At 56.1% G+C, this 16,424-nt stretch overlaps 1 protein-coding gene across 4 annotated transcripts in view; it reads left to right on the plus strand.

Annotated features, from left to right (window-relative positions):
• Window positions 1–16,119, plus strand: part of ARHGEF10 (Rho guanine nucleotide exchange factor 10) — a 59,058-nt gene extending 42,939 nt beyond the window's left edge. For 3 of the 4 annotated variants that reach the window (XM_043454121.1, XM_043454122.1, XM_043454123.1), the window contains 6 exons: window positions 646–848; window positions 1,396–1,553; window positions 3,438–3,580; window positions 8,922–9,096; window positions 12,193–12,315; window positions 14,482–16,119. In XM_043454121.1, the coding sequence (XP_043310056.1) occupies window positions 646–848; window positions 1,396–1,553; window positions 3,438–3,580; window positions 8,922–9,096; window positions 12,193–12,315; window positions 14,482–14,993 (1,314 nt within the window). In that variant the 3' untranslated portion in view covers window positions 14,994–16,119. The remainder of the gene's footprint in view (window positions 1–645; window positions 849–1,395; window positions 1,554–3,437; window positions 3,581–8,921; window positions 9,097–12,192; window positions 12,316–14,481) is intronic. The other variant, XM_043454126.1, reaches the window with a different exon arrangement.
• Window positions 16,120–16,424: the final 305 nt, after the last annotated feature.

Below are 16,424 nucleotides of genomic sequence, written 5' to 3' on the forward strand. Positions count from 1 at the left end.
ATGCCTTTGTTTGTCTTTAATGCAGGTTCGTGAAGAATCCATATCCACAGTTAATGAGAAAATGACAGACAGGGCTGTCCCATAGATTGCTGTTAGGCGTCAGTGTGCTATAGACATGAAAGTCCCAGATGGGAAAAGGACAATCCTAGAGTGAAATGCTTTTCTCTCTTCTTTTTCAAATAAAACTTCTGCAGGTTAATTTCAATCCAAAGACAACTAATTTAAATAATAGAAGTATTTAAATGTTTTTTTTTTTTTCAACTGGGGCATTTCTCACCCCTTTTTTCCTCTTTTTGCATCCTTGTTTTCTTAGGTAAGGCTTGGTTTAAGATTGATTCTAGTCCGTATTTCCAGACTTTGAATTACATATCGATGGGCCTCTGCCATTGTGTGGTGCTAGGTGTTCGGGTTTTAAAGGATATAAATGTGACTTTTACAAGAGCAAAACTGTTCTGTCCTTATTTAAGTAAAGGAAAACGCTACCTGATTGAACACAGAGGGTCGCAGAGGGAGCATACGTGGGAGGTCATTCAACGCTGTTGGGAGCTGGTTCCCACTCCAGAGCCGGGTCTCGCTGCGGCCGTGGGGGGTCAGCTGTGCAGGCCCCGTGGGAGCCCCCCGCTCACTTCTCCCACCGCCCCCTAGATCGGGAGCTGTACCAGTCAGATGGGCCAGATCGCCATCGTCTCCTTCCACAACTCCAGCCCCAAGGTCATCGAGTGCTTCAACGTGGAGTCCCGCGTGCTGTGCATGGCGTACGTGCCCGCCGAGGACAGGCCCCGCGAGCCTGAGGGCGGGGGCCGGGCGCTGGGCGTGCCCGCCGTCTGCCTGGGAACAGAGGAGGGCAGGTGAGCGCGCCCCTGGCCCTGGGCGTTGCCGCGACCCTCCGTGGCAACTCTCTGGGGTCTGTGTGGTGAGGGTGGAGCAGGCTGGGAGTCGACTCTGAAGGAGCCCATGCGTGGGACATTCCTGGGGAACCCCAGGGGGCGGCAGCACCTTACAGGGAGAGTTCTAGTTCTGCTGCCCTTTGCTGCAGACTCACTTCCTGCTGATTCATGCTTCTAAGTGCACATCACTCTTAGACTTCAGAATGAGACAGAGATGTGCTCTGTGTTAACCTCACACTGAGCATCATTCAGAGTTTAAAGGGAAGTTGCGTTGACTTTCCTAGTGTGAAGTCCCTAGATCTGTAGGAAGAACTAGGCTTAAAAAAGAACCCAGAACTTCTCTTTTAGAAGAGAAGAGAGATCAGAGGGTCAGCAGCCTTTTCAGTGCAGCCAGGTGTTTGCAGAAGGAGCGGGAGGTGGGGAAGGGCGGGCTGGGGTGGACAAGGTTCTGCTCGGTGCTCGCGCCCTTCCATGTGAGCGCGCGCCCACCGGGTGATGTGTCTCTCAGCATCTCCATCTACAAAAGCAGCCAAGGCTGCAAGAAGGTTCGGCTGCAGCACTTCTTCACCCCAGATAAGTCCACGGTCATGAGCCTGGCCTGCACATCCCAGAGCCTATACGCTGGCCTGGTCAACGGCGCTGTGGCCGTCTACGCCAGAGCAGACGGTGAGTGTCCCGGGGTGCGCTTGCGAGCGGAGGTGTCACTGCTGCGTCTCGAGGGGAGGGTGTTCACTCTGGGCCGAGCGGCAGTCCCATCAGTACCGGCCACCCTCCATCCTGAGGCTCCCGTGACTCGGTCAGTCCTGAAGGGAGGATGTGGGTAGAGGCCAGCCCAGAGCCAGCTGTTGGCTTAGGGTGAGGGTGAGGGTTAGGGTTAGGCTGCCCGGCACAGCGCCAGCTGTTGGGTGAGGGTTAGGGTTAGGCCGTCCAGCACAGCACCACCTGTTGCACATGCTTCACTGCGTCTCAGAGCAGAAGCCCGTGGTCCCGGGCTAGGGTCGGTTAAGGCCTGCGCTGAACTCCTGCAGAGAATGAGGGTTAGGGTTAGGGTTAGGCCGCCCGGCACAGCACCTCCTGTTGCACATGCTTCACTGCGTCCCAGAGCAGAAGCCCACGGTCCCGGGCTGGACTGGTTAAGACCTGCGCTGAACTCCTGCAGAGAACGAGGGGCGCGGCAGGATCCAGGGCCCCTCGGGGAGGGTTCACACTGCAGAGGACCCATTGTTTCGCTCCTGCTTGGTGTGATTCCTGTTTAAATACACGTTTATTTAGAATCATGAGTGTTTATCATGGGATTCTCTCTGCTTCTCTTCTTTGCCACCTTTGTTCAGCATCACTCACTCAAGTTGTTTTTTTCTGCTGCTCCATTAGAGTTTAAATTTCATGGGAACTATCGACTATTTGAAAGTTTGAAATGACTATGATACGTCTGGTCTAACAAGCCTTCCAGCTTGATTTGGGGTGTCTATGTCCGTTTCTTCCTGTGTTATGAATTTTTTCAGGCTTTATTTTTGTTTACTGGGTGAATTTAAACCACCCCCCTCCCCGCAAAGTTTACTGAGATATGACTAACATATAACATTATGTAAGTTTGAGGTACACCGTTTCTTGACTTGTTACATATACATGTTACAAAGTGGTCACCACCACCTGCTAGCTCTCACCACTATCACATCAGGTACTAATGATTGCTTTTTTTGTTCTGAGAACATTTAAGGTCCATTCTCTTAACAAGTTTCAAGTATGTTGTTAACTGTAACCATAATGCTGTGCATTAGATCCTCAGAACTTTTCATCTTATAACTGGAGCCTGTGCCCTTTGGCCATCATCTCCCTGTCTCCCCCACCCCCAGCCCCTGGCAACCACCCCTCTTCTCTGTTTCTACGAGTTTGGCTTTTTTAGATTCCACATATACAGTGGAATCTGTATATGTGTTTCCTTTTCCATACAGTGTTTCCTTTTCTCTGACACATTTCACTTAGCATCCAGTCCTCCTGGTCCATCCATGCGCTCACAAATGGCAAGATTTCATTCTTTCTTGTGGCTGAGTAATATTCCATTGTGCCTACACATATCGCATTTTCTGTATCTGTTCATCCATCGGCAACTTAGGTTGCTTCTGTGTCTTGGCTGTTGTAAATAATGCTGCAGTGAACATTGAAGGGTGTGTATCATTTCAAAGTAGTGTTTCTGTTCTGTGTGGACTGATACATGCCCAGCAGTGGCGTTGCTGGAGCGTATGGTAGTTCTTTTCAGTTTTCTGAGGAACCTCCGTACTCTTCTCCACCGTGGCTGCACCAGCGTACAGTCCCAGCAGCAGTGCACAAGGGTTGTCTTTTCTCTGCATCCGCACCAGTACTTGTTATTTCTTGTCTTTTTGGTGATGGCCATTCTGACCGGTGTGACTGTGGGTTTGGCTTATATTTCCCTGATGATGAGTGATGCTGAGCATCTTTTTATGTACCCATTGGCCATCTATGTGTCTTTGAAGAAATGTCAGTTTGAGAAACTGAATTTGAATGAAATTGAAAGAAATATTTTCTTCTAAGATGGAGCCTGGAATTCCGAGCCTCAGACGGTGATTAAGTTAGGCGTCCTCCCAGTTCGAAGTCTGCTGTTGATGGAAGACACGCTGTGGGCGGCGTCTGGCGGCCAAGTCTCCATCGTCAGTGTGGAGACTCTCGCTGTGGAGGTGAGTCGTTTTAAGTGGCCACGCCGTGTGGGAAAGACGCCGAGCACCAGTGCACTGACTTCCCAGGCGTGGCTGAGGAGCACCCCTCGCCTGCAGAAAGCTCAGGCAGCGTCTTGCCTGCGGCCCCTGCGCTAAAGGGAAAGCCTTCCTCCTTTGGCGTGGGAAGAAGGATTAACTCAAGGATCCCACAGCCCTTTTCCAGCCACACCCGTGGGATAATTATGCATCATGTACCTGCTAATTAGTATTAATGTTACTTTAAAAAATGTGTTCAGTAGGAACATAGTGGGAAGTCTTCAAGGACACATGGAGGCTTAGTGCTTGATTGAAGAGGTGTTTCATGTCAATGCGGTAAACGCATTTATTCAGTAGAGATGACAGGTGTTGGAGAAATCAGAGCTGGGTCTCAGACCTCGATTCTTTACCCTGGAGACGTTGTGGACGGAGGGACGTTAGAGCCCAAACAAAGCCACAGACTTACAAGGTGCAGACAGTGGGGTGTGCTGGCCATTGGACCACAAGTCGCTCCTCCGTATATTTCTGACGTGACCTCCCCCGAGCCCCCAGGACAGAGCCTCCTCAAGTGGCAAAGGGTCAGCGCTCCGCAGGAGAGGGGACGGGGCTGACGGCAAGAGCAGAGGCAGGAGACAGACCTGGCTTTGCCCGGTATTTCCTGTTTTTTCCTTGGCTGGGCCGCACGGCTTGCAGGATTGTGGTTCCGCTACCAGGGATTGAAGCCAGGGCTGCAGCAGTGAAGGCGCTGGGTCCCAACCACTGGACCTCCAGGGGAGTCCTTGCCCAGCGTCTGTGTAGCAACTTGTTTCTGCTTCTGCGCATCTGCTCCTTCTTACTTCTCGTACCTCAGGGTAGTAAGACACCCTCAGTGGAGCGTGAAGAAGTAAGTCATTGACCACACACCTGCGCAGGGGACTCATCAGCGAGCGCGGTGACCGCTTGCTGGAACCACGTTTCCCTGCCGTGCACCGCAGCAGCATCACCTCTGAGCTCGTGAGAGTCAGAGTCCACATCCCAGCTGAGCCCCACACTGCACGGCGGTCGTATTTCGCTTTCTCTTCACGCAGAAGGAGTAGTGAGATAACAACCTTTCATTGGAAGAGGGGTCCCGGCCTCCAGGGTCTAGTGCCTGCTGGCCTGAGGTGGAGCTGGTGTGATAATAGGAGTAACGCATGCAGTAAATGTAATGCGCATGTGTCATTCCAAACTATTACCCCCTCCACCCGTGGAAAAATTGTCTTCCATGAAATCACTCCCGGTGCCAACAATGCTGGGGACCGCTGCTTTAGGACATTTCTCCAAAACCAGTGCATTAGTTTTGTCATAAGTTCATACCAAAGCCAGAATGATGGTTTCTGTAGCCACCACCAGGGCAATTCCATGCTAACACAACAGTACGACCTTATAATCATCAGAGTATGTTCCATCCACAAGTCCCAGACAGTGTGTATGCTGTAAACCTTGGATACTCAGAAACAGTATGTTTAGATTTAAGTAAGAGCCTCCTTTCTGTGCAATTTTAGTACCAAGATGAGTAGATGTATTTATATAGACAGAAGCGAAGTCTACTCTATTATTAAAATATGTGATTTGTCCCGTGGTTCCGTCGTGCAGGGAGACCACAGTGGGCCGTTGGTGTAGCTCTAGAGATCTGAATCACGGTGGTCTCCACCCTCTTTGGTTGGGGGGCTGCTGCTGGGAGTGGTGCCGTGGCAGTAGGACCCATGAGGGTCACGAGGCTACACTCTTTCTGGGTTGGGTCAAGCAGGTGGTGAGGTAGGGCATACATTCGGAAGGAAAGGGTGTCTGAGGTTCCGCGGCAGGTGAGTGTCCTTGCAGTGACCTCTGCTCAGCGGTGGTTGGGCCGGTTCCGGGTTGGGGGGTGGGGCTGCAGGGCCAGCTCAGTGTCATGGCGCTGCCCTGGGCGGGCCACGTGCCCAGCACTGCGGGAACAGAATTCCCCGCCTGCCCGCCATCGGGTCAGGGAGAGCAGACGGGGAACCATGACGCCCAGTGTGCGAAATGGAGCTGCGTCACCTGGATTTGGGGGTCAGGCTTCTTCCTCCTTCCCAACTACGAGAGCCTCCTTTCTGGGACTCATTTCATGCCTTTTGGGAAAACGTCGCGCTTTGGGAACATGGCTGCAGCTCGGAAGGTAGCCTGCTGTTTGGGAGCAGGCGGAATGTTCCGGGCTCTGTGGGTGCTTTCCACATAGCTTTGTGTCTTGGGGCCACGGTTTAATTCAGTCTCAGTTTCTTGCTGGAGCTGTTTACCTTAAGGCCTGTTCTTCCTTCCTTTTGATTTTCTGCACTGTGCAGTGCTCCTGACTGCAGACAGAGAGGAAGGAGAAAAAGCTTTCCTTATACCCCTGATGTTGAAGAGGAAAATAGGAAGACTGAAACAGATAAGTTATTAAGGTAGCAGAGTGTTTCCTGAGTTGATGCCTCTTTTCCGAGTTAAATTTCTCTCATTCTGTAGAAAGACGGAATGCAGGGCACACTGGGGACAGGCCTGAGCCCATGGGTGGGCCGGTTCTGAGACACCCAGTAAGGGTTGGGACTCTGCCCCTCCAGAGGCGTTTGGAGTCTGGAGCCTCACGATTTCATGGTGGACAGGGACTCAGGTGCCCTGCTGCCCAAAGTTCCCATTTTCAAACAGAAGACCAAGCTTCTGAGACAGCGGGAGGCAGGCCAAGCATCCTGAGTTAAGCTCTCACTCGCATCGTCCGTCCCGCAGCGGAGCAGGGTCCTGCACTCCCCACATGCAGGTGCCATGCAGAGCGGGCACACGGGGAGAACTCACGGGCCAACGCTGGCCACCAGCCCTGGGGGCGTGTCCGGGTGAGGACGGCTGTGGCTCTGCCGGGCCCCACGTCCTGCCTCCGAGATGCCAGCTGTCAGGCATCGCACGAGGCAGGGGTCCTCTGAGCGGGAACCTGGCCCCGCGGGTCACAGACCTCCAAAGCGGCCCTGTCTGGGGGAGGGGGCGGGCTTCCCCAGAAGGAAGGACGCACAGCGTCCCAGGGCAGGGCTGACGTGTGTCAGGACGTGAGCAGGCGGTTCTGGGCCCTTTTGGCCCAGAAACAGGCTGAGTGCGGGCGTGGGGACGCGAGGGGCACAGGCTGGGCTGGGGCGTGGAGGCCTCACCGGGGTTCGTGGGCTGTCAGCCTCTGGCCTGTCAAGGGCTTGGGGGGCTTGGCCCCCGCCCCGGCCCGCCTGGGCAGAGCTGGTGAGGCGGAGGCCGCGGCCATGAGGCGGTGCACTCGGCTCTGTTTCTGGAACGGGCTGCCCCGTGACCCTGAGCCCTGTGCTGTGCTCCGGAGGCGGCGGGCAGGCGGGGATTTAAACACAGACCAGATGTGAAGAAATCTGTCTTCTCAGAGGATTTTCTGAGAGGCGTTGAGGGGAGGGGGGTGAGGTTGGTTGCGGGAGATGCACTGAGAACGTTACCGCAGAGTGCGGCCCTAGGACCCCGCAGACCGGCCTCCGGGCTCCCTGCAGAAGCCTCAGCGATGACGATGACGCTGAGACAGTCGGCCACCAGAGGGCAGCGGGCACGGAGCTCCCTCAGGCTCCGGGAGCACGGAGACGGCCCCGCGGCGCCCTGTTCCTCTCCAGGGCGGCCCCGCTCTCCTGCCCGGGGTCTCCCTTGGAGGTGACCGGACAAGGGAGGTCAGTCTCCGCATGTGGGCTGCGGGCCAGCCGGCCGCCCTCTCGGCAGTGCGCGGGGCAGTGGGGTGTGACCCGGGGCTCCCGCTTCCTCCAGCCCCGTCTGGGCTTCCCAAGGGGTCTGTGCCGGTACACAGAAGAGAGGATGGAAACCGCCCCCCTGGAGGCCTGTCAGGAGGGAAAGGCTGTGTCTGTCACGTGACACCGTGGATGGGGCAGCCCAGCCGCTCCACAGGCTACCTACAGAGTGGAAAGCCGACCCTTGGGAGGCAGGACGTACTGACAGACCAGTCACGGACCTGCCAAGGACGCACAGCAAACGGCTTACATAACCGACAGCTCAACAGGCGGAGGAGGAGCAGCCCGGTCCAGGAGTGGACCGAGGCTCTGCACGGACTGTTCCACAGGGAAGATACCCAGATGGCCCGCGCACACAGGGAAGGGCACACAACATCGTTAGTCCTCAGGGAAACGCAGACCAAAGCGACCGCGAGACACCGTCACCCCCACGGAGACGGCAGTGGCAGCAAAGGAGCGCTGATGAGCACCACAGACGGTGTGGGGAAGCCGAGCCCCCGTGCTGCTGCTGGAGCCCAGGCTGTCCTTCCCCAGAAAGGGGACCGTGGGGCTCCGGCGTGCACTCAGGAGAGCCTCTCCCTGAGGACGCGGGGCGCCTTCCTGACCGCGACGCCGGCCCAGCCCGCTGACACATTTAAGTTGCACGTGCGATTACTGGGGAGACTGGGAGGCGCGCATGCACGTGCCTTCCTTCAGAGGGAACGCGTGGCTCTGGCACGTGGTGGCGACAGAACTGCGTGCTCCAGCCAGCGCTGTGGCTCTGGGATCTCGGCGGTGCCGGAGTCCCCCAAGCCGCTCGAGGCCACCTTCACTTAAGACTGGGCGTGATGCCTTGGGACGGAATCCCCACCCGACTGAAAGCACACTCGCAGGTCCGCCTCCAGTCCAGCTGGCGGTGTGGGTGCGGTGGGAAGGTTTGCCAGCACACCCTTCCTGTGTGTGCGAGGACGGTGCCCGCGTCGCGGGTGGTGAGCAGTCTTCTGCTCTCAGCGCTTGAGGAGCAGCCCCAGGATGGTCTGAGCCTGCTCTCTACCCTTACGGGGTCTTCAGTGACTTCTCTGCAGGGCGGGGAGTGGGGCGGGATTGTGATCCACTCTGGACTAAGAGGACTTCTGTGGGCATGCTGTTCCTTCTCCCTGCGTCTCCAGGCTTCACCGCGCCTGCCCCCCAGTCCCTGGCAGTGATCGCAGCTGCCCAGCCCCAGCCGTCCACTGTGGGGACAGGGTGCAGGGGTCCCCCCGGGATTCCCTGCAGAGCAGGGCGGTCAAGATGGAGGTGGGGGCACGCTCAGCCTAGAGGCTTGGGGGGACCCTGTCAGATGGAGCAGGGACCAGAGGGCAGGATGCAGAGGGGTTTCCTCACGGGCAGCGCGGCCCCTCCCTCCCTTCAGGTTGGGGCTGATGGGTCCACACACGTGTGCCCGTGGGTCTGGGGTGACGGTGCCCACGTGGCAGGTGGTTGACGGGAGGTGAGGTCTGGGGCACCGTCTAGACACCATGCACGGATGGGGGGATGACGGGCCCCCCGAGACTCAGCACAGCACCCGACGCCCCACCATGTCTGTTCCCTCATCTCCCCAGGGCCAGCTGGAGGCCCACCAGGAGGAGGGCATGGTGGTCTCGCACATGGCCATTGCCGGCGTGGGCATCTGGGTCGCCTTCACCTCGGGGTCCACACTCCGCCTGTTCCACACGGAGACGCTCAAGCACCTGCAGGACGTCAACATCGCCACCCCCGTCCACCACATGCTGCCAGGTGGGGCCTTTCCTAGGGCTGGGGCGCGGGCGCGACAGGGCGCCCTCAGAGCCAGAGCTGAGGGTCGCGGGCCGTTCCTCGTGGTCAGCAGGCCCCGGCGTTGGGGGCAGGACCTATGGTGGAAGAGCCGAGGACAGGGGGAGACCGGCTGGAGGGTGTGGGGGACCTGGGGGGGTTACAGGGTGGCCCTGGGGTGGGGGGCAGGACCTGAGGTGGAAGAGTGGAGGATGGGGAGACCGGCTGGAGGGTGTGGGGGGTCACAGGGTGGCCCCCCTGGGCTCCACCAGCCCCAGGAGGGTGGGTGTTCCCACAGCAGGACTCGGAGCAGCCAGCATGCAGAGTGGGGGCGTGGGGGCCGCGTGTGTGTGTGTGTGTGTGTGTGTGTGTGTGTGTGTGTGTAGGCATGTGGCTGTTACACATGTATGCTTGTCATGTATCAGCACGTGGCCCGTGTGTATAAGTGTGTACATGCATGTAGCTAGTATGTACGTGTGTTGCCTGGCACATGTGTGTGTCTCTGCGGGCCTTCTGGAAGTACGCTCACATTTCGGGCATGTCGTGTACTTCCCCACATGGGCCACCTCTCCTGGCGGAGCAGAGGCTTCCCTGCACCGTGTGAATGGATCTGTGTAGGCCCCAGCCCCCAGTCCCCATAGGGGAGTGGCCCGTGTGCGCTGGGCTGCGGGCGGGCCCTATCTCGCTCTCTCCCTCTCCCGGCCCCTGGCTAACGCCCTGTGTCTCGCCCACCTGCGTGGCTCCTGCCGTCGGGCTCAGGACCCACAAGGCCCTGCCCGCTGTCACAGGCCAGTGCCTGCTCCCCCGCCCGCCCCACCCGCACCAGGCCTGGGTCTTTTCCTCCTGAGCTGTGGCCCATCAAGGTGGAGCCTCTGGTTGGCGCAGGCTCCGTGTCAGCGTGTTGTGTGAGACATCCTCACAAGCTGGGCGATACCCAGGGGTTCGTGCTCTGTCTGCATCTCGTATTTTACTACCGCCAGGCCTGGTGGGCTGTGAGGAAGGTGGAAGTTAGAGCAGAACTCGGGTGTGCTGTCATGAGGCTGCGGCCACACCGATGGCGGTGCCAGGATGCTCAGACAGCTCTCTGCCGCGGGTCTGGTTCTTGGTGCACCAGTGATCCTGGAGCAGGGACCCCCCTCTCGCGTCACGTCTTGAATCGTCTTACCCTCGGGCCAGTGGTGCACAGTGAGTGCCTGACACTCAGACATTCAGTCAGCGCGTCTGCGCCCTGCGGGCCCGTGGCATTGCAGGTCGCCGGGCTCCCATCACCCCGACACGCGTGAGTGAGCCTCATTCTACAGCCTTATTCTGTGTTCCTGAGGCCGCCCCAGTGGGTTTTGCTTTCTATGCAGAAATGGCAGTAACACGTAAACTGTCCTTTCGTGCTCTCTCTCTCAGAATGTGCAATTCCAGTAGGTTCTAGAGATGAAGACTTTCCAGGCCAGAGGAATAAGAGTTGGAAAGAAAAATATACTGTAACTCAGGCCTTTTTTTGTCACAGCGTTGATGACCTGTTTAGTTCATGGGGGCTTGGCCAGCTCCCCTGTGGGCCGGGTCTGCGTGTTGAGCTGCCTCTTTCTGTCCTCTCTGGAGCTCACTCTGAGCACCGTTAGTGCCATATCTTTGCCATAAATCGCGTTGGATTCAGCAGATGGTGGATGGTGGCACCTTGGGTCAGCACGCACGTTCGCAAGGGTAGCCGGTCAGTCTTCACAGCTCTGCTCTGTGGGTGGGGAGTTCTGGCCAAGGTTCAGAGGGTGGTGCGTCCTCCGGGTCACAAGGGACAGCAGGATGCAGCTGTTTCCTGCTGTCTCCAGGGCAGGCATGCAGGTGGAACGTGCTGAGAACTTGCGTCAGATCGGCCTTCGAACTGCCCAAGCAGTGAACACAGCGCCTTCCAGGGGTGAGACCACCAAATGAAACGGCCACGTTTCTGTCTAATTAAAAAGTCACTGTAACTTTTCTAAGTGCCATCAACCACATCACAAGGGAATTCAGCAACTTAAACCAGACTCAAGAGTGACTATTTGTAAGCTAGGGAACAGACTAAGGTGTAGGCGGACATGCAGGTCCTAGGTACTGCTAAAGCCCCAGCCGCCCCCACAGGCACACGTTCAGGATTCCTGGGAACTTCATACACTGGCTTTTTATCAGTCACATGCCTGTGTTTAGAAGTAAAACCAGATCTTTGGCTTCCGTAGCTGTTCTTTTCGTTTGGTGGTAGTTGTTGCTGCAAAAGTAATCAAAAAGTGACTTGTGTAGACATGCTGACCTGCCTTTGGCTTTTGTGTTTAGACCATTCATTTTCACACTTTATCTAAGGGGAACTTCAGGTCAAATGCAGAGAAACTGGAAATGACTCGTTTCTGGGGAACAGAAGGGTCCAGCTGTTCTGAAGTGACCTGGCTTCCCGGGAGCAGCCTGGACGGCTGGTCTCGCGCTCGAGTTCAGCACTGAAAGGAGCTCTGCCAGACGGCCGCCCGGCCAAGCTCCCGTTGGAGGCGCTGCTGCTGGGGGCAGGGTCGCGGAGGGGTGGCCCTCCCTGGGACTGCCGAGTCTCGTCTCGGCGTTTCCCAGAGCTGCCCAGACCGCAGGGGTCTCCTGTCCGCAGGGCCTCTGTGCAGCGCTCAGTCGTGTCCCTTCCCTGGGAGCCCGTCCCGCACTGAGGTCTCTGCTCCCCTGTGCAGTGGGCTCTGGTGCACAAGGCTGCTGTCTGGTGTGCGTGTGCGTGTGTTCATGTGTGCGGCTCTGCCTGGAAGTGGATGGTTTCCCTGGACGGCTCTGGGGGATGCGCTTGGCTCTGGAAGCGCCGGCCCAGCAGTGCCAAGAGCGTCATGCTCGGATTGTCCCGCGGCCACTGCCGCGTGGTCCTGAGTGCAGCCGGGACGCGCCCGCCCCTTGGGGTCTTCCTCATCTGGCTGCAGCATCGCCCTGTGAGCTTAGGGCTCTGGCGACGCCCGCCCGCCCGGGAGGTGTGGCTCGGGGAGCACTCGGGGGGTCTGCAGTGTTTCTGGGCAGTTCCCAGGACACCTGCCCCGGAGCGTGGGCTGCGGGCACCAGCTGTCCTGTCCCTCCGTCCAGGGCACCAGCGGCTGTCTGTGACCAGCCTGCTCGTCTGCCATGGCCTGCTGATGGTGGGCACCAGCCTGGGCGTCGTGGTGGCCCTGCCTGTCCCGCGCCTGCAGGGAATCCCCAAGGTGACCGGTGAGTGCACGGCGCGTCTGCGCCTCTGGGGCCTCTTCCTGTCCCGGACGCTCACTGAGCCCACCGTCTGTGTCCAGCTGTGTCTTCGCTTAATGTGAATTCTTTAGATGGTGTCTCTCTCTCTTTTCCTCCCACCCTTGTTTCCTTCATTTCTTCCTGTAAAGACTGTGTTTATCAACTTGAATCATCAGGTCATGCTTTTATTTTCCTGTTTCTGTCATCAGTGGTCCAGGGAGACCCTCATCCCCAAAACATTTTCATGTTACCTCTTTCTCCACCTCTTAGTCTCTGCCTTGCTCTACACCTTTACTCAGTGAAGATGGATGCTGGTATGTTCTGCAGCAGAAGAGCCCAGCACCTGAGCAGGCTCGGTTGTGCTTTTGTGCGGTGTCGGGAGGAGCTCCAATGGGCATGGCCTTTTGCAAAGCATGTCAGGAGTCAGGTTTCCCCTTCAGGAGCCTGTCTCAGGAAGCAGCCAGATCTAGGAGCAAGGCCTGATGCAGAAAGAGCAGGAAAGAACCTGCAGGTCCAAACTCAGGGGCAGGGAGACTTGTCTCACCTCATTTGTGTATGGAAGGGAGCAACAGCCACAACAAAAAGTGTTCCGAAGAGAAACACTTCTAAACAGAAATTGGAAGGACACCCCATTCTTTTCAGTTCAATTCAGTCGCTCACTTGTATCTGACTCTTTGTGACCCCATGGACTGCAGCACGCCAGGCCTCCCTGTCCGTCAATTTGATGAAATTGACCAACTCCCAGAGTTTACTCAAACTCATGTCCATTGAGTCGGTGATGCCATCCAACCATCTCATCCTCTGTCGTCCCCTTCTCCTCCTGCCCTTAATCTTTCCCAGCATCAGGGTCTTTTCAGATGAGTCAGTTTTTTGCATCAGGTGGCCAAAGTATTGGAATTTCAGCTTCAGCATCAGTCCTTCCAAAGAACATTCAGGACTGATCACCTTTAGGATTTACTGTTTTAATCTCCTTGCAGTCCAAAAAACTCTCAGGAGTCTCCTCCCTAACACCACAGTTCTAAAGCATCAATTCGTTGGCGCTCAGCCTCTTCATAGTCCAATCTCACATCCATACATGACCACTGCAAAACCCAAAGCTTTGACCAGACGGACCTTTGTAGGCAAAGTAATGTCTCTGCTTTTTAATATGCTGTCTAAGTTGGGCATAACTTTCCTTCCAAGGAGTAAGCATCTTTTAATTTCATGGCTGCAGTCACCATCTGCAGTGATTTTGGAGCCCAAAAACATAGCCTGTCACTGTTTCCATTGTTTCCCATCTATTTGCCATGAAGTGATGGAACCAGGTGCCATGATCTTAGTTTTCTGAATGTTGAGCTTTAAGCCAACTTTTTCACACTCCTCTTTCACTTTCATTAAGAGGTTCTTTAGTTCTTCTTCACTTTCTGCTCTAAGGGTGGTGTCATTTGCATATCTGAGATTATAGACATTTTTCCTGGCAATCTTGATTCCAACTTGTGCTTCACTCAGCCTTATTGTTTTACCCAAATGAAACTTTACCTTCTCCGTTTGTTATGTGAAATGTCTCTCTACTACGGGATGGTGGACAGGTAGTGGGAGAGGATGGAGTAAAATGAACTGAGTGACCATATTAGGTGCCAATTTGCAAGTAAGAGGTGGAAGGCATATTAGAAGTGGGCTTCCCAGGTGGCACTAGTGGTAAGGAACCCACGTGCCAACGCAGGAGATGTAAGAGACTCAGCTTCAATCCCTGGGTTGGGAAGATCCCCTAAAGGAGGGCATGGCAACCCATTCCAATATTTTTGCCTGGAGAATCCTATGGACGGAGGAGCCTGGTGGGCTCCATGGGGTCGCACAGATTCAGACATGACTGAATTGATTTAGCACATAGAGCAGGTGAGAAGGCTCGGATGCAGAGAGTGAAACACCTCTTTTATCACTTTAACCATTCTAATCAAGTGCCAGACTGAGATAGCGTTGACGAAGGCCGTGGCTGTACTTTTTTAGACCGTGGTTTTGAGGGCGTTCTCGGAGTAACTGGAAGTGCAAGGGATCATGGCCTGGGCGCTGTTTTCCTGCTGAGCTGTCACGCGCGGGGCGTCCCAAGTGGCCGGGGTGGTGGGGGGTGCGGGGCCCTGCCAGGAGGGCCGAGCTCAACCTGTGCCCTTGCAGGACGAGGCCTGGTCTCCTACCACGCGCACCACGGGCCTGTCAAGTTCCTGGTCGTGGCCGCAGCCGCCTTCAAGGCCGACAAGGACAGGCCCAGGGACAGCCCGCCGCCCAGCGCCGACCCCCAGGACGACGAGCAGCGGGACGCGCCCCCCGGCGAGGCGCCAGGGCTCTGCGCGGGCCGGGGCGGCCCCGATGCCGTCTGGCTGGGTGCTTCACCGGGCACCATCACCCAGGGCAGCGACGTTTCCTCCTCGTCCGGGTCCCCGACCCCATCCCAGGGCTCTGGCTCCCTGGAGCCCCGGCCAGAGGAGAGCCTCGCCCAGGACCTCCTGCGCTTGCCCTGCACATCCCCAAGCCGAGGCAGGCGGGCCCGGAGGCCCAGGGCCAGCTCCGTGCTGGTGGCCTGTGGGGGCCAGGGCCACTGGCGCGTGAGCAGGAAGGCCAGGCCGCAGCGGCCAGAGGAGCTGGCGTCATCCCTCATGGTCTGGCAGATCCCCCTGCTGCACGTGTGAGCCGGGGCGCCATCACACAGCCACCCTGCTTGAGGATGGATCCCCGACCGTCTCTGGGGCCGAAATGTGCAATACCGTCCTGGGGGCGTCTCCGGGCAGCCCCTCGCTGCTCCTCGCGCAGCAGAGCCTGTGGTGAATGCTCGTGGAACTGGGGGTGTGGACGCCGTGTCCACGCAAGCGGGAGTCCTCGGAGGGTGCTCTGCGTCTGCCCGATTACCTGCAGAGCTCACAGACTCGGAACTCACAGGAAGTCCTGCATGTGTGGTAGTGGAGGGGTTTATTAACATTCTCAGAGCAATTTTACTTGATTCAGATTCACTACTTTTATTTATGTTGTATATCCTTTAACGCCAAAATAGACTTTGTAACAATGAAGAAAGCTGGCTAAAATATACCGGTCCAGGTGGTGTTATTTGCTTTCTGAGTTGAGCTGAGTTTTCCAAAGTGCTATAATGCGTGTATTATATATTTTTAACAAAGTAGTATTTTTATATCACAATTTTCTATTAAAAAAATTAACAAAGTTTCAGTCAATATATTATGTGTAACATTTCACAAATAATGTTTGCTTTGAACCAAAATGCTCAATTCCTATCAATAGAGTCAAGTGTCGACACCAAAATACCCACGTCAGAGACGCGTGTGTCTTTGTGTCACTGGAGATGGGCAGACGGCGTTTCGGCCTTCCCTGCTGTGTTTGCACCTGTCGACCAGGAGCACTTTCTGGCTTTGAACGCATCCTGAAAGATGTGTGGTGCTGGTCAGGGGGGTGGCCTTGCTGGCAGTGGACGCAGGACACAGGAGGGGTGGCCCTCGGTCAGCACAGCCCAGGCACACAGGCCGCCTGCCTTGGTCACCATGAGCGAGTGACCTGGGTTCACTGTGCTCCACGTGTATCTGTCCACCAATGTTCTACTCACTGGATGGTTAAAAACAGTGCAGGCATTCACCCGAGACAGATGTCTCAGCACTTTACAGGTGACTAAAAATGCTAATTTTGTGACTTAGCCAAATGTTTTCCAAGGTGCATACGTGCCCCCATGTGAAGTAATATCTCCCCATGTTTCCTTAAACTGCTAGCTGCCATCTTATTTCATAAATAAAGTCTTTTTATTTAAAAATACAACATCCACCATTGTGAGTTGCCTTTTGTTCCCATAAAACGCAGTGAAAGTGAAGTTGCTCAGTCGTGTCTGACTCTTTGGGACCCCATGGACTGCAGCCTCCCGAACTCCTCGGTCCATGGGATTTTCCAGGCAAGAGTACTGGAGCGGGTTGCCATTTCCTTCTCCAGGGGAATCTTCCCGACTCAGGGATTGAACCCGGGTCTCCTGCATTGCAGGCGGATGCTTTACCCTCTAAGCCACCAGGGAAGCTCCCATAAAACACAGAGGTGACTGTTACTTTCAAAGGATGGCCCGCTGGTCCCTT

This window comes from Cervus canadensis, chromosome 31 (genome assembly GCF_019320065.1).
Source record: "Cervus canadensis isolate Bull #8, Minnesota chromosome 31, ASM1932006v1, whole genome shotgun sequence".
In the NCBI taxonomy this organism is placed as follows: Eukaryota; Metazoa; Chordata; class Mammalia; order Artiodactyla; family Cervidae; genus Cervus; species Cervus canadensis.